The 18,912-nt window shown below is 33.4% G+C and overlaps 1 protein-coding gene across 1 annotated transcript; it reads right to left on the reverse strand.

The window, feature by feature from the left end:
- Nucleotides 1-8,548: 8,548 nt before the first annotated feature.
- On the reverse strand, nucleotides 8,549-10,888 carry LOC127738143 (uncharacterized). The gene is made up of 2 exons (XM_052249283.1): nucleotides 9,919-10,888; nucleotides 8,549-9,316 (listed from the first exon to the last, which is right to left on the reverse strand). The coding sequence occupies exons 1-2, from the start codon at nucleotides 10,763-10,765 to the stop codon at nucleotides 8,556-8,558; spliced, it is 1,608 nt and encodes a 535-aa protein (XP_052105243.1). The 5' UTR covers nucleotides 10,766-10,888; the 3' UTR covers nucleotides 8,549-8,555.
- Between the last annotated feature and the right edge of the window lie 8,024 nt (nucleotides 10,889-18,912).

Genomic DNA, 18,912 nt, shown 5'->3' on the forward strand with positions numbered 1-18,912 from the left:
ACTGCAGAATAAATTAAGCTTGAATTTTCTTATTTTTGGTTTAAATTTGACGTTATGTCTATGTACTTTATGTTGTTTCCTTATCATTTTCAAATGTCTGGAACTCCGAAGTTAGATCGGTTACCAACTTAAATTTTTCGATTTTTCATTATCTTTTTAAAAGTTCTACGTGTATACAATTTCTTTTAAAAATCGGTAGACAAGCCATTTACGTACCTCTTACCTTAAATTATTCAATATTTTATTTAAAATCGGGTAGTTTCAGAATTTGATTGAAAGTTGTAAGCTGAACGTCCAGCTTAAAATATTTCATTATAAATGTCAAATAAATCAAGTTCTTAACCGCCCCATTTAGAAATTGACATATTGTACAGACACTTGTCTGGTGTTGAAAACTGTTGAAGTTTTTTGTGCTTTTTTGCTGCTGGGTTGCTGTTTTATTGATTTCAACCAACAACTTCTCTTATCCGTCTTTTAAGCAGATTGACAGAGAAAAAAAAACAGATGAATTTTACATATGTTTTAAAAAAAAGGTCAAATAGCAGGTTGTTATTGAATTGATAGGACATGTATTCAAGCACGTCTCCATGTTTTTATTACAAACGTAAACAATTTTTTTACAAACTCAACATTGCAGGGCCTTCTTTAAATTTGTTCTTAATCACGTCTACTATTAAGCGAAAATAAAATACCAGTATCATGTAAAAAGGAGTTTTCGAATGGTCTTTTTCCGGAAATTAAAACACCAGTCGTAAGATTGAAAGGCTTGATAAGACAAACAAATTGTTGATGTAAATTACTTTTATTTGTGCTGCATTCAAAAAGCTTGAGTAGAAGTTTAAATGCATTTGGTGCGATTTGATTTATTCTGAATAATTAATGAAATACATCTTTGGATGTTTTAACTACAGGAAAACATGAATTTGTTGAGAACTTTACCATTAATATTTATGTCATTAGAATTGTTAGTTATAAGTTATGATAGTACATGTGAACTTGATCGTCTGTCCAGTAATGCTGCTGAGGCACACGTTCAATCAAGTCTTAATCAATCCACACGAATCTAAATGGTCATTTTAAGTGATTATTTCTTTTATCCAAGAGTAGTAAATGTAGTGTGCTATTTTACTGTAAATGCATATACTATCAGTTATGATGAGTAAATGATTTAAAGTGCACTTCTATTATTAATTGCATTGCTTTCGTTAAAAAAAGTCTTGATTTGCCAAAAACAATAATTTATAAGCATCTACAAATATGATCAGGTGTGGTCAACAAACTTAGCAGTTTCTATGAGTAGTGACTGCTAAACAATAAATCTTATAAAGGGTCATGACGATACTTGGAGGGTGGCATCACTGCTGACCAGGTCAACATATAGCTAATATCGTATAATGAAATAAAAAGATTAAAATATTGCATTTGGTGGTCGCGTATTGCTTAGTCTTTATTTTTTGTTGTTTTGGAAGTTGTTCTTTTTCTATGGATGTTATAAATCATATATATAGCCTGGTATTTGAATTTTTTTTTTTTTTTTATTATTTTGTAGCTTGTTCTTTGTCTTTTCGTCGTTTTTCTGTCAGTCCATAACACCATTCGACTTATGATTTGGTGTCTTTTCTCTCTTTAAAAGGATCGATTTCGATCCGTCGTTTTCTATTTCAGATATTAAATATTTAAACAATATTTTGAAAAATCCGGGCTGTAGGTTGCATAACATATTTGATATAGATTGACGAGCTATATTCTTTCGTTTGATTTATTCCAATAGATTTTTTTTCCTCTAAATATTAGCAGGAAGTGAAATGAACGCATCAACATCCTAAAAACGTTTCAATCTTTTATTTCAATGATACTACAGCCTGTTATGTTCATGTAAGAGTAAATTAGAAATCTTGATCCGAAAATTATGTCCATTTTGTGCTTTCTCCCATGTGATTTCCCAGTTAACCAATTACTACTATCTGAAAACAAGTCACAACGTTTTATGTTATTGTACTTAATATTTGTCTATGACTGGTCTTATTTCTTTATTAGTAGACACGTTCCAAGTAATTTGTCCATTTTTATTTTCCCTATAAATATCCCTTCTATAAACCCAACCACAAATAAATTGCTGACGTTTCGAATTACAATTACGGTTATATAGTTCTATGAAGACCAACAACTATATTATCAATTCCGAACAACATTTTTGCACAATGACTAATGACCAAGGCAAATAGATTATAGCTTTGTGTGAGTGTTATATTCTTGGTACATGTCAGATGTTGAAACTTTGTATGGGGTTCGTGTTACGCAATATTGTGTCTTCTGAGAAGTGTTTGCTTGTGGTTCTTTCGTTTATTTCATTTTTTTTTATTTACTATGTAGTCCAGCCCTGGCCTCAGTGACTTATTTTCAATTTTTATTTTTTTTGTTGTCACTGATTCCAGCTCGCCCTCCATTACATTCAATGGTGCAAGCTCCCGGGTAGATTACCCGGGGACGATATAGACAATACCAGAGCGCTCAAGTACGAAAAATGTATAACAAATGGTAAAACTTGATAAAATAAACAAGTTACATACCTGAAATTCTTATACACTATATGGAAACTCATTTTAACAGGAGGAAATCCCTTGCAGTTGGAGCTGTGGAGATCTTGTTTACATCAGTAACGCTATATTACGGAACGTGACGTTTCTACGCTATAACGTAGACGAAACGAATTCAATGTATCGATAAAGATATTCAACGTTTAAATTCGTTAAATCAACGATTTTTCACCTCAAACTTTTTAAACGTGGACTTAGTGCACTGAATGCTGCTGGTAAATTAAGACACTTTAAATTATGTATGTGTATACCTTCTGTTGTTCAGAAGAAGTTTACTGATTGTGTTTTTTTTTTCTTCAGTCCAAGTGACAGAAACCAAATCAGTTTAAACGTTTTCACATATCATAGTTCCTTTCAATAAATGACGGGACAATATTAAAAAATCTCTTCATCAATTTATCATCACACTTTTATTTTTTGAACCATTTTTCAACCCGAATTTCAACGAATAACCCCGAATTTTTGGGGTTTGCCGTACGGCTGATAGGCGGCTCTGTCGATTTCCTTGCGATAACTTATATATTAACCGCTCGTTCAAAAGCTTTTTGAATGTGAATTTATTGTTACTGGTGACAAAATGGAGAACAACTTTAATACTGACGATTTCCATTTTCTCTCATTGTTTTAAAGCTCTCGTTAATTTTTAATATACAACTGAAATTCCGGCCTCGTTAAGTCTTTTTTTACTGAAGCAGCGAATGATAAGTCTGAAACTGTTTTTTTTCACTTAAAGTCTTTTATATCTTAATTAGTGTATTCAATTTAACATTGGAATTTAATGCAATCTAATACATTTTTTTAACTTTCAAATTAACGATACACATACCTGCTATTAACCTTTGGGCCAAACTAAAGTATTTTGAATTGTGATTAATTTGAAACTAGACTAAGTCTTACGGACTAAGTCCAGTTTCCAAAATTGTATCATGGCAGGATCATCTCCGTTGAAATTCGGGTTGAAAAATTGTTAAAGAATAAAATTGTAATGATTTATTGATGAAGAGATTTGTTATTGTCCAGTCATTTACTGAAAATTTACGAAGATATGGACAATAGTCATGTGATTATATCAGATTATAGTTTTTTTTAGTCCTAGAAGATATGGCCAACCATGAAACCATTCCTTTACCGGTGTGAATGTTTTTTTAATTTCCATCCATTTGTATATCATTCTATTTCTTCTATTCTAGTAATAGTGCATTGCAAGTGCATGGTTGACACTCTTTTGTAATATTCGAAAAAAAAACGAAATTTACTGGACTGAAAGAATACGGATTGAATTAGGCAAAAAAAGCACAATACAAGCACACGTTGAAACTCATCATCGGATCATACAGAAAAGAGGTTTTTTTTTAGCATCGAATGAGAAATAATAATGGTTGATCTTGATTATTTGGCCAAATAACTTTCCCTGTGTTCCAAGTGTAATCAGTCTCTGAAATTCATTGGTCTGTACAGAAGAAATCTGATATAGTTTCGGAAATATTTTGAAAATAAAGTTCTAGCTTTGTAATCGTATAAACGGGGTATCCACGGGACAACAACATCGGAATGAGGAGAAAGTTAACAAAGGCTCAGAAATACATGTGCATTTGGTAAGGAAGAAATAAAATTACATAATTCATGTCCCGTTACAGCCTGATTAAAGCCAGACCCCCCTCCCCCGTATTCACTTGAGTCTAAAAAAAACGCAAGTGGGTAGGCACGGTGGAGGCTGGCATTAGTCAGACTGGTCCCGTTACAAATTATTTTCTCGAAATCTACAAGCAAATGACTCATTAATTGTAAGTCAAACGGCAGAAACAGACTGAAAACAATGAGATCTTAAAATCATATTAGGTTTTATATTCATGTTAATTCACGTCTGGGAATTCGGGGATGGTGTGTTTTTTTTTGTGTTTTTTTTTTAGTTGGACATAATGAACAAGTTCAAGGGGGAGACAAAACGACTGAAAGACGATTAACAGAGTTGCCTTTTGGGGGGAGGGCATATTGCTCACATATAGGCGTCGGGGAAAAGCCCGAGGGTTTTCATAGTCTTATAAGGAGTTTTTAGAGCAAATAAACAAGTATGTATGTACGGCTGTTGTCTGCTCTTTGGTCGGGTTGTTGTCTCTTTGACCTATTCCCAATTTCCACTCTCAATTTTATGTATGTAAAAAATAGTGTTGGTGTTTCTTTGTGTGAATAAATGGAGATATGGATATAAAATAAGATAGCAACAGCTATGCAACTAATGATATCAAAACCACATATATCTAGAAAATCGTGACTAATGCATTATGGACTAGTATCTTTGTACTTCTAATTTGTAGTTTTAGTAAACGTTGGTCCCCTGGATTGGAAAGATATATAAGTATATTTAGTATAGCAAGAACTAAATCTATCACGTTCACAACAATAGCCATATTTTAATTATCGTAGTAACATATTTCAGTTTCCTAGTACATATTTATTTAAGTCGTTAAACTTCTTTTGTTTCTGGAGAAAACTCAAACCATAATGAAATAAGGAGATGTGGTAAAATTGTCAATGAAACAACTTTCCACCAAAGACCAAATGACGTACATGTTTGTTTGCTAACATTGCTTCATTTCAGATCTCCAAATTACCATTTCACTATACATGTAGCTATGAACTGCATATTCAATGATATTTGTATTGTCACCACATTCCTTATAAAATAGCACCATAACATATATATATATATTGTTTTAACCGTGACCTTTCGACAGTCCAACCGTACTGGGTATAAATAGGTTTTATACGGCTAATTTCTTAGGACTGCAGTATATAGAGGGTGCATATGTAAGCGTAATTTCATTCCACCGTGGATTTATTCCGGATACCTGTTTTTCACTAGAGAATATTGGATGTAAATAGCTTGAAAGCGTAGATCTTGATATCGTTGTTTTGTTTATATTGACCGGTTTATTGTTTACATACATTTATGGGTTGGAATTAGAATAATTTTCAAGGAACCAGTGTAATTGATCTGAATCAATCTATCCGGCGCTTTATGATATATAGATATTGACATAGAAGACATGATTTTAAGTCGATTAAAACGCAAATGCACTGTAAAACTTCGGAAATGCAGTATATGATTATTACAATTAATGACAATTCAAATCATAAGATTTTATGGATTTACATAGAAAAATCATTTAAATGTAATTTGTAAATAAAACGTTATTGTGTTATCATGTGTTCAAATCAAAATGAGTACCCAAACACTTCATCAATGTATGGATCTGAAACACTCGTGTAATCATTCGGAATCCCGGTCCAAAATAACTAGTGCAATTAATCCTCGTACAAAATCACTAGTGTAATCATTCCTGGTTCAAAATCAATGTAATCATTCCTGGTTCAAAATCAGTGTAATCATTTCTGGTACAAAAGCACTATTGTAATCATTCCTGGTTCAAAAACACTTACAAGTGTGAACATTGAATTTCCTTCGATGAAAAACACTTTGTCAATTTTATACATAAATCAACTATGCAAGTTTAAGTTAATTCAAATACCCCCCAAAAATACCAAGCCCCATTTGTTATATATTTCCCCTTCAAAAAATTTGTCGTCAACGTTAACATTGACTGACGTTTTCTTATGAAAATTACAAAAACAAAAATGGTGACCTAAGTTTTTATTGCATACAATGACATATGCTAATGTAACTCGATTCAAAATACAAGTGTGCCACAAAAATTTAAATATCGGGAGATATGCCATTCGGTGTCGTGTTATCGTAACGAGTTTAAACGTTGAAAATCTTTATTGATACATTGAATTCGTTTCGTCTACGTTATAGCGTAGAAACGTCACGTTCCGTAATATAGCGTTACTGATGTAAACAAGATCTCCACAGCTCCAACTGCAAGGGATTTCCTCCTGTTAAAATGAGTTTCCATATAGTGTATAAGAATTTCAGGTATGTAACTTGTTTATTTTATCAAGTTTTACCATTTGTTATACATTTTTCGTACTTGAGCGCTCTGGTATTGTCTATATCGTCCCCGGGTAATCTACCCGGGAGCTTGCACCATTGAATGTAATGGAGGGCGAGCTGGAATCAGTGACAACAAAAAAAATAAAAATTGAAAATAAGTCACTGAGGCCAGGGCTGGACTAATTTACTATGGTGCCATCTGCTCTTCTTCGTCTTATGATTTTTGGTATCTACTTACTATTTATCAAAAACTTTACAATTATTTTATGATAATAGTTCTTTACTGTTAAGTTGAACCAATGCTATTGCTTTCTCGAAATATTTTCTTTCCGTCCAGTTTGTGACATAACAATACGTAGTGCATGCGCATTCATCACACTGATAACGTTGTCTCTCGAAGCATTTGAAGATATTTTAAAAGTATACAACGAAATAATCATGTTTTATACATTGTGTCGCCTGTTTTACTTGTTGGGAATGACTTTTGGGTGCCTTCATCATTTGCGTTACCTAATCATAAGTACATAAATAATAAGATTGTTGTAATTTAGCAAGTTTTCTGGAAACTTTATCAACTTTCATACGCCATTCAACTACAGTAACACGTTTATATTCATATCAAGGTCTTTCAAAATTATCATCTTTTCATGGAAAATTTTATTAGATTTGACATAAAAAATTTACCAAATTGGTTTTCATATAATACTGTTATGTTAGAAATGGTAGCATTATCTATGTCACTGGGCCTTTAAAACTACTAAAGGCAACAACGGCAAAGATTCTTTGATTTTCTTAAATCTTGAAGTTTTCATAAGATTTTGATCATTTTCACAATAGTCCTACCAAAGTTTTGGGACTATAATCGTCAAAAACGAGATGATTTTTCATATGTCTGGTGATATATCAAGTTTGCTATCACTTAATCACTAAAACTGTCTTATCAAGTCTAACAGAAGGTACCAACGGGTTCCTGACTTAGAAAATATCAGAATGGTTTTGAAGATGTTCACTTTTTATACGTGTTTGTATTTAAATGTTACCTCATTTGTGTCGTTGGGTTGATGTCTCATAGACATATTCTAAGTTTGGACTGACCACCAATCACTATTTGCTACAAGAAGGATCGTTTGTGGTGATTATCGAAGAGAGTAGACATTGTATTTAAAAACATAAGTGTTGAGATCTGATAATAAATTGTCCAAGAAAAGGTCTCTTTTTTTTAATGTATCAAAATTTCTACTGTGAAGGCGAGGTAATCTAAACCGGAAACATGAACTATAGTGCTACTTTAGCTTTTAACCCTCTTGCTGCCGCTTGCTTTATGTTGTTGCATTTGATACGCCAGGAAATACGGGAAAATGGCAAAATTTAAAACTTTATTTTACATAGTTTCCTCTTTATTTGAAATTCAAAAACCTATGTAATGTATTAGATAAACGTTTCAGCTTCTTCAAATATTCTAGAATCGTTGAATGCGCAACGTCATTGAATAAATGAACGTCATAATATCTATATTGTAGTTAATGGCGTACTTTTTATTTTGACGTTATCTTGTGTAATCAGACTTCTGTCGCTATAACGTTACCCTTTTTGAAATATAAGTTTCTTCTTCAGATAAATATAGGAAAAAATGTTTCCTCCTTAATAATTCACAGATGTATATCACTTATCTTGTTGTTCGTTGATTTAGTTATTTGTTTTAGAAACACAGGTTATGTGTTATTGGGGGTGGAGGGGGGATGTAGAGATTGACGTTACGCACGATACTGGTGATACCTGACGTTACATTTAAAAAATAACGTCGAAATACACTTTTTGACTGACGTTTTATCCAAGTCGCTTGTTGTTAAACGAACGTATGAATTTATGTTTGTCACGATTGTCCCCCCATTCGTTTTTACCTCTTTAAAGCATTCCCTACATGTACATGTATATATTTTCATATATTATTGGTTTCTATAACTACTGTTTCTTTATAGGGATAAATACTGATTAATAAATTTCTAGCATTTTATTTCATTAATACATTCTAAAACATTTAAATGTGTTTCTTCTGTGATTCGAATGACATTGTTTGCGGTTACTTCCGAACAAATATAGACCACTGACGCAGCAGGTACAACCGCTTTCCTGTTCACAAGACGATATTGAAAAGGCGAGTTCGTTTTGTTGTAATATAGACCACGAAACACAGGTGTTCCCGCAGGGAGTAAAGATCCCCAAGAATCCGTTGTGTCAATGCGTAACGTTTCCATGCTTTTCTCTACTTTCAGCATGTAGTACTCCTCCTCATCGTCGTCAGTATATAACGCAACTAATTGACCAACCGAAACTAATTCTTGCAAAGACACTTGCTCATTTTCTTCATTTTCTTGTGCATCCGCTCTGTATTCTCGCTTCATTTCCCATTCAGTATAACCACCAGTTTTTATCGAATTAGAACACTGGTCATACATGTGATGACAACAGTTTACACAGAAACAAGACAATTCACTGATATTTATCAATCCTTTAGCAGAATCACGACTAGCTCTTACTTGGTGAAGAGATCGAATGCTAGGCACCGGCTTAAAAGACAGTCTTTTGTCACGGTGAATCGTTTCCGCATATCGGAATATTCTTCTCTTACAATGTGACCTCGGTTGTGTTAGAAATGAATTCGCGTATTCATAGAGATCTTTTGCTGTCCTTATCTGAGTCTGTCCGCGTAAAATGGCACAGTCGGCTTGTCTCTTAATAATTCCTCCAGCAGCGTCTTGTGGTCCTGAAAAGCACAGATAAGTTTTTTTTATGTCAACTGCATGACATTGGACCTTACCATTTTACCGCGTTCAAGGTTTATGATTTTTATAATAGTAACAATACCGAAAGTCACGAGAAATATAAGAGATACATTGAATACCCTACAGCGACTGCCAAGATGAAGAACAGAAATAAACGCCCTGTTCCTTGATACAACGTATTTATTTTTGTGTCAGGTGTAATTTAGTCCGACGCACATGTTTTATCAAAATACATTTATTTCAAATTCGATATAATAAAAAAAACATGTAAAAAAAAAAACTTTCTAGAATAATGTTTTCAAACATTAACCCATAATGTGACGGATTGAAAGAAAACAGTTTACCGATAATGTGAATACCCGACCGCTTTTAAAATATTGACATTTTACACAAATAACTCATAAATATTCAAACAAAAGCTAAATAATATGTATTCCATTGTACTCGAAAACGTGAGAAAAATCATTAAATCTGTGTCCAAGATATCTAGCGTAGAGACTGACAGACGGACTGACATTCAACTGTATTTAAAGGCAATCATAGTAGTAAGTTCGAGGATAATAAACTAAATTATTATAAATACCTTTTGCATGGGAAGTTTCGAAGAAATTTCTTGTGAAATGTTGATATCCAAAGTCGTCGCTTGTTTGACTAATATCTCCGAAACAGTGTCTGCTCTTATACTGGGCTGCACACCCGTCAGTAAACTCGTGCATTGTTTCTACTGAATATGAAATCGACTGTAAATATTCCGCTATATAATTTCGGACTTGGTGAAAAAAGTATTGATCATGAACTAAGTCTGGGCTTATAACGAAAAATTGTTCCGTGATAATTTCAGGAAAGTCTTCTGAACTATCAACACCATCGTATTCTAGCAATGCATGTCTATGTAGAATAGTAACATGGACCGACACTTCTGTTTTTTGAAAGTAAGCACTTTGAATCTCAGTAAGCTCGGAACACCTGTAATTTTCACTAAAGTCATGCACACAAACACATTGCTTTTCTGGGAGATTTCTAACAAGATTTTGAAATTGTTCATTTTGCCATGTAGCTCTGTGCTGATGCACTGGAAAAGTTTCAATTAGTTTTCTGAAATATGAAAACAATTCACCAACTTGACTTTCTTTTTTCACGAGCATTAGTTTCTTTATGGTTTTGTTCCCTTTAACATTAACGCTTACATTTTCAAACTTTTCCCACTTTACAAATTCCGCAGTGTCAGATACATCAAGTTCACAAGGCAGAAAATTCAAGATTTTAACTCCACAATCGGAACAGTTTCTTTTAAGGCACTGTAAATTGTGTGAACCATCAACTTTTTCGCATAATGTTGCATTAACGACATCAGATATTGAACCGTACACAGGAGTAGAATAGCATTCATTCGGTTCATTTTCTATCAAAAGTTTCTTTCGGAATTCCATACACGATTTAAAGACAGTTTTAAATTCTACATGGTACTTGCAGCAACATGTTTGTCTATCCTTAGGTCGGACGGGTCGCACAAAGTAGGGTTTGCACCTTTCGAAAATTCTTTGAGCTATTTTAATAGAGGGGTTTTCTCCAATAAAGTCCAAATACACATCGGTCTTTTCCTCTTACAGTTGTCAATAACTGTTTTTAAATCTTCCGTCAAGGCTTTTGATGTTTTGTGTTCTTCTATTTGCTCTGGCGAAGAAATCACTTCAGAAGATTGCAGTTTTCTCACAGTCGGCGAGTTCGAATTTTGCAAGTATGCGACCATGGTTGTCACCCGCCTGTCTGGGCTCTTTGGTAGGGCCAGTTTCAGTTTCTTCAATGCCCGATGTTTTTCTGTTCTATTCTCGAAAGTATTTCGAATATTTAAATCCTCGTTTTGCCTTTGATCATTGATATTTTCTTCACGTTTTCTCTTTCTATATTTCCGTTTTCTCTCCGTTTCTTTGACCCGTCTCATTTGTTCTTTCTCTTGTTTCTCTCTATGTTTTCTTTGGCGTACTGCCTCATCTGATAAAGCATATTCGTTTTCCTTTAGATTTCTATTTCTGTAATAAGATTCAAGCCTTTGTTCTCGTCGCTTTTGAAGCTTTTCTTGTTTGTACCGTTCAAGTCCTTCCTTAGATGACATCCTTTTGTTTTCACTGAAATAATTATGAAAGTTTTATTATATAAATTATTTTAGATACGATTAGGACAGATTTACGATGACAAAAAATAAATACAAATACAAACACTTGCAGATAATCTTGAATAGTTTAATAATATCCGATTGATTTTCACAGATAATGTAATCTTCAAATTATTAGGAGCGAATTTGTTTCTCGCTTCTGAATAGACTAATTTATTTATTCAAATCAGGGGCCCTCGAAAGGCCATACAATGCATACATTAAAAATTTGACAATTATCAACAACAAAAAACGTCTGTAACGTTACGTGTAACTTTCAAAAACGGAGTTCCATGTTTGTGACATTTTATTGGACATGCGGTTTTGTTTGTAATTTGTGCAAACCTGGGCGCATTGTCATGTTTCAAGGCTCAAAATGCGAAGAAAGGTTTGTACTTTTTAAAGCGGTAAATAGAATTAAGGAAATATTCAATAAAACAAATTAATTTAATCTCATTTGACGGATTAGTGCCGGAAAATGTGTGAAAACTGTACTTGTGACAAATTCTTGGACATGAGAAAAATTCCGACCTGTGTAAACCGACGTAACAACAAAGAAAAAAACTAAATGATTTAAAAGGCGAGTCTTTGTACAAAATAATGATATCAATATTGATTAACTTACCAGTATTCTGTTCATAAAAATCAAGTCCGTAAGTTCGGCTAAAATATTTCCCTGCTTGTGGGACACTTTTTAATATTTCATTCAGGGCCCCATACACCTTATCGCTATTCCCGCTTGACCCGAGAATCTGTCCCGCTTGAACTTTTGACGTCATACAACAATCACTTTTCCATTGTGGCGTCAGATATTTTCTATTATGACGTCAAAATTTTACGGGAACTTTTGTGATGTCCAGTAATGGCGGACAAATAGCGATAAGGTGTATTGCTTCGCTTCTAGTACTGGTTGTGTTCAAATTTTTTGACGTCACAATGCTATGACGTTGAACGTTGCGCTGCCCGAAAATGGTGACTTTTGGTGAAAAAATCACCAATCTTCAGCACATTTTGCCCAAATATCGGCATCTATTTGTAACGCGGGACAGGAGAAAAATGACGTTATTTTTTAAAATCGTGTTCGGTTTATTCACATGCACTTGTATTAAAATGTCATTCAAGACTTAAAATAAATTCCCAAGACATTCAGCTTTATTTTGATGTAAAATTTATATGTTTTCCAGTAGCAACGACAATATAGTGACCAATTGTTGCTTATGACACGGTATTTTTTCTTGAGTGTGACCAGTTACGTGCGTAACGTCATTGTAAGTCGTATGTGTGTCTCCTTGGCCATATTGAATGGCCCGGTACAATATTTATTTATATACGTTGAAAGGTAATACCAATCAATATGTGATACAGTAATACAACAAATTATTATCATAATTATTATTTATTCCTCATGAATGCCGCGTCGATGGGTTGCAAAATTTTGACATTTATGGTAAATGCGGAAATAATATCCCAGACAATGTCCCACGTTACATTTCGGACACCATGTACGGACTCGTGACCTCTTTTCGTTCCTTCCACCGAGTGTCTGTCTAGAACACACATGACATGGGCGCCGTGATTTTCCTACAATAAATGAAGTTATTATTTTTTATCATTTGTTTATGATCTATAAATTTGATTAAAAAAAAAATTGTAAAATTTGGTCCAGTATTTTTTTCGTAAACGGCTCGAAATTAACAATTATTGCGACACCGTACATAAATTAAGTCGTTTTAATTTCATTTTAGAATAATTGTCTTTTTTCAGTATTCACCTCATCTGTTCATTTATTTTATTTTTGAAAATAAGGGACTGTCCAGTTTGGGACTATAAATACTTTTTTTTTTATCTATTTTAGGTTTTGCTAAAAACTATGTATGATCATAATTACCGGGGCAAATTTTCAATGAAGTGTCTTTCAATCAGTCGGCGGCTTCCATTGCATGGCCCTCGTGGAAATCCTGTCGACTTTTAAATATCCGATCAACTGGTGATACATTTGGGAATGGGATTCCATCCTTGTCATCTTAGGGAGTAGTCGTCTGTTCCTCTGGTACAATACATATGCGTTTCCTATGGAATTAAAATACAAGATGAACATTTACTTCCCGGAGTAACGAAAATTGTTACGTCTTTTTTTAGAAACAATAAAAAATATGTTTTTTTTTCGAAATTTTGGTATACATAGACAACAGAAAAAATCAAAACGACATAAGAAAATTGATTCAAACTAAATTCATAACCTAACCTCATCAAACCTCAATTAACTTAAAATGTTATTTCTACCATATCATTTAGCAATGTGCTATACCATGTAACAAATGTTTCGCTCTTTATCATTACCCTGTACAAATTCGAATAAACCCCTTTATCTTATAACATTTTATTTTTATATTGTAGACCATGGATAGATCAGTGTGGCAAAGCCAGTGTGAGGATTGTGGAGGATTTCCAAATGTATCAAATCTTAACAAGCATAGAAGACAGATTGGAGTGGCGGCGGATCAGGTGCAATTTGTGCACACAAGGCAATTAATACACTTTATCGCTGTTTATTCCAATCCGGAAAAGTTCTGGAATTACACAACTTTTTCATGATGTCACAATCGAGTTGAAGCTATCTGGGGCCCTGTTAAAACAATATATTGTGCATAAAACTTTTCAAAGAGACATGTTTAAACATGCAAAAATATGGAAAGCCTCAGCTGTCATATATTAGAGATTTACAAAACGTTATGCTGAAGCTTAAAATGTAAAGTTAAGACAGCGTGATGTTGAATTGAGTCACCAAAATGCTAACTCTAAATTACAATATGCAAAGTTGAATTTGCGCAATATTGACTTGCAATGACAAGTGCTTTAGTCGTGATAGTATAATGATAAGTCACGATGTTGTGATGATATGCCAAACACACGTGACGTTGGGTTTAAAGTACATGATGTGAAGTTGACGTTGCATGATGTTAGCTTGCAGATTGATACTGCTCAGTCATCCACATCGACAGCTATGATAACAAATAAAATGAATAGCTAAAATGTATGGTGCTGCCTTGTTATTAATAAATGTCGAGCTGAGATAGTACGATGTTATATCATTGTGATATTACGATTGGTCTATCATGCAATCTGTTGATTTAAAACACCATGATGCACAGTTGAAAGTATATGATGTTAAGTTAAGATAACACGATGCTACACCACTATATTGAAACGAAATGTTTACCATACAATTTGTTGACTTAAAACAACACGATGCAACGTGTTGAGCTAAGATGCTCTCTTGAAATTACAGGACGTACAGTTGAAATTTTGTAATGCTAAGCTACGATAGCACGATGTTATATCATTATAATGTCACAGTAGGCTTATTATACAATTTGCTCATTAAAAACTACACAACGTACAGTTGAAAGTACGTGATGTTAAGCTAAGATAGCACGTTGTTATATCATTATAATGTCACGATAGGCTTACCACACGATATGCTCGTTTAGAACTACACGACGTACAGTTGAAAGTACGTGATGTTGAGCTATGATAGCAATATCTTATATCATAATAATATCACGATAGGCTTGCCATACAATATGCTCATTTAAAACTACACGACGCACAGTTGAAAGTGCGTGTTGTTGAGCTAAGATAGCACGATGTTATATCATTATAATGTCACGATAGGCTTATTATACAATTTGCTCATCTAAAATTACACCACGTACAGCTGAAAGTACGTGGTGTTAAGCTAAGATAGCACGTTGTTATATCATTAGAATGTCACGATAGGCTTACCACACGATATGCTCATTTAAAACTACATGATTTTCAGTTGAAACTAGGTGATGTTAAGCTAAGATAGCATGTTGCTATATCATGTGAATGTCACGATAGGCTTATCATACAATATGCTCATTTAAAACTACACAACGTACAGTTGAAAGTATGTGATGTTGAGCTATAATAGCACGATGTTATATCATAATAATATCACGATAGGCTTGCCATACAATATGCTCATTCAAAACTACACGACGTACAGTTGAAAGTACGTGTTGTTGAGCTAAGATAGCACGATGTTATATCATTATGACGTCACGAGAGGCTTATCATACAATGTGTTGACTTGAAACTACACGATGTAAATTTGAAGTAGTTTGGTCTTGACTTGAAACAGTAAAATGTTAAGTTATAAAAACAGAACGTAAAGTCAAAATAAAACAATGATAGGATGACATATACTTGTGCAGAATTGAAGATTTTTGGTGTTGACTTCGAATATAGTACAAATATTAGATCGTTTTATGTTAAATTGAAAGACAATAATGATGCGTAAAACATTACAGAATTATGTGAATTGAAACTGCAATTCTATGGAAAAGAATGAGGGACAAATCCCAAGGATTTTTTCTTCTTCAATTGCAAGTTCGGAGGCAAAATGATTCATTAAGCAAAAGAATTACCCATCGCTATATATTACACTTGAATATAGTTTTGCCGTATATTTTACATGTTTTGTTTGGATTTTTTTTTATGATTAAAAACCAGACTTTTTTTTATGAACAATATTTAAGAAAATATTTATCTATGTTGTGTGTTAATATATACAACATAATATTGTGCTTATAAGACTTATGACTGTGAGGGTCAAATTTTACTCATATAAAATCACATCTATGTAAGAGTTAGCGGAGAATTTGTATATACCACTCCCGTTTTCCACGAAATAGAACATAAGAATCTGGAGTCTTAATCTTAAAAAACAAAGAAAACTGATATGACAAATAATACGATTAGCGTAGGACTGAGAGGGTCAAAGCTATATCAAAATGTGACCCCTACCCCCGGTCTTGTTAGAGGTATCTGAAAATTTGAATTTTCTTTTCCACGAAATAAAGCAAAAAGAATTCATAGGTGGAAGAATCCTACTGCATGGGGCCAACCCAAACATAAAGTATGGTAGATTCTGTTGTATACTTTTCGCTCATACATGAAGTCTATATGAAACCTAATGAAATTTGACCTAGAGCCTCCAGTCTAAATCGTCAACTTTCAAAAAAAAAAATACATCATTTACAGCAGTGCCAACCATTTTTCCAGCACCAAGTAAGATAGTGCCCAGGTTTATGTATATATCCACTAGGAGAATATTTTATTTTTTTTAAATTGGTAAAGTCATTAATGGACAATGACCCCTATAACTTATAATAAGAAGCCAATTAATGATTTCTGTCACTTATTTTCTTGTCCATAATGATTTTCTTGGTTCTTTGCAGCTTCTCTCTATCTATAAGTGTTTTCAAAGAAAAAAAAAAATCAAAAATCTGTAAAAATTTTTAAAGTCCATGAATTATTTTGGTATTGCTTTGATTAATTTGTAGATATGTTTTTTTTTTAATGTCAACAGTTTCTCTCTCTCTCTCTCTCTCTCTCTCTCTCTCTCTCTCTCTCTCTCTCTCTCTTATAGTTTTCATAAGTGTGGTCTAAATTAAAATCGGTAGATTTTTTTTAATTATTTGCCAAAATTTAGTTTATTCTTTTTTGAAAAACATAATAAAAAGTTTGGGCCACAGAGCATTTTGCAAGCTACAGGTTATGCAGTATTGTCAGATTTTGTATAAACTATACATGGAAAACTCAATGTTAGAAAATAAAAATAAAAATTGGGATCACGAGACTCGTTTTCTGTCTACAAAACAAAATAGATAAAGTCCCTACACATTCCATCATTAGAGACGAAATATGCCAAAGGGATTTCAAACTCATAAGTCGAAAACAGACTGACAATGCCATAGCAAAAAAATCAAAAAAATCAAAAACGACAAAAAATAATGATATCCGAGTTATCTCCCCTATATGGAAAAGTTGAAAAACATATGCAAAAAACGTTCTGTATTCAAAAACAAATAGTCGTTTTAATCAGATAAATCTCATAATTTTCTTCATCAAGATGAAAAGTACTACATATGAATAACATTCCTTTCTCAAAATATGTATATTTTTTTAGATCTAGACCGATTGTGTTGAGCTATATGAGAATCTAAGGGAGCTACCATGTGATTTTTAGGGGGGGGGGGGGGGGTAGGGTAGCTAGGACGAAAAATTTTGTCCTGCCTTTTTTTAGTTGTAATCTCTGTCCTGCCTTTTTATTTTTCACTCTATTCGGTCCTGCTTTTTTTATTTATTAGTTTATTCTGACTTTTTTTTACATAAATTGTCATCCTGCCTTTTTTTTTTGCCAAGTTGCTCATCCTGCCTTTTTTTACTCAAAACTCCTGTCCTGCTTTTTTCAAATTTCATTCTAGCCCCCCAATAAAAATCATATGGTAGCTCCCTAAAATAAAACGAAATAAACGAGAGAAAAAAGATCAAAAAGCCAAACAACAGTATATTAAGCGCAACATATAGAAAATCAAAAACTGAGCAACACGAAACCCTGAAAAAAGGGGTGATCTCAGGTGCTCCAGAAGAGTAAGCAGATCCTGTTTCATATGTGGCACCCGTCGCTTGGCGATTTTGCAAATAAAGAAGGAATGTGTTATAATTTACGAGGTAATCCCAAAAAACATGAACTACTGGGTGTCAAATCGATGAACGTGCATAAAATATGCTCCTTTTCATAAAAAAAGAATTGATGAAAATGTATTTGTATTTAGTGTACAGTGGCAAATATTACATGCATATAAGGACGAGAATATGTAAGTGTAATATGAATATGAATAAATCTTGGCTCTGTACAAGACATATTTTGCTTGCTTAGCCGAATTTTTAACAAACTAGTTGACAAACCGACTCTGACAATCTATGGAAATCCAAATAGCTTCGGTTTTGATTAAGTCCAGATTTTTTGGTTTTATTTCGGGGAAAAGGGTGCGTTTTACGTACAGTGGCAAATATCACATGCATATCAGGACGAGAACATGTAAGTGTGATATGAATATGAATAAACCTTGCTTTGTTACAAGACATACTTTACTTGCCTAGCCGAATTTTCAACGAACTAGTCGACAAACTGTCTCGGACATTCTATGGAAATCGTAATCGCATCGCTTTTGATTAAGTCCAGATTCTTTTGTTTTATTTCGGGGAAAAGGGGTGCGTTTTACGTACAGTGGCAAATAGCACATGCATATCAGGTCGAGAACATGTAAGTTTGATATGAATATGAATAAACCCTGCTTTGTTACAAGACATACTTTACTTGCCTAGCCGAATTTTCAACGAACTAGTCGACAAACTGTCTCTGACATTCTATGGAAGTCGTAATCGCATCACTTTTGATTAAGTCCAGATTCTTTTGTTTTATTTCATGGAAAAGAAAATTCTAATTTTCAGATACCTCTAACAAGACCGGGGGTGGGGTCACATTCTGATATAGCTCTGACCCTCTCAGTCCTACGCTAATCGTATTATTTGTCATATCAGTTGATCTTT

The sequence above is a fragment of the Mytilus californianus genome, unplaced genomic scaffold (assembly GCF_021869535.1).
Source record: "Mytilus californianus isolate M0D057914Y unplaced genomic scaffold, xbMytCali1.0.p SCAF_4, whole genome shotgun sequence".
In the NCBI taxonomy this organism is placed as follows: Eukaryota; Metazoa; Mollusca; class Bivalvia; order Mytilida; family Mytilidae; genus Mytilus; species Mytilus californianus.

Bases quoted from the DNA above. Each gene is read 5' to 3' on its own strand.
- LOC127738143 (XM_052249283.1), bottom strand. From the start codon at position 10,765: ATGGAATTCCGAAAGAAACTTTTGATAGAAAATGAACCGAATGAATGC. The intron at 9,317-9,918 runs GTATTTATAATA...TGTGCTTTTCAG, and splicing joins CGAAACTTCCCATGCAAAAG to GACCACAAGACGCTGCTGGA.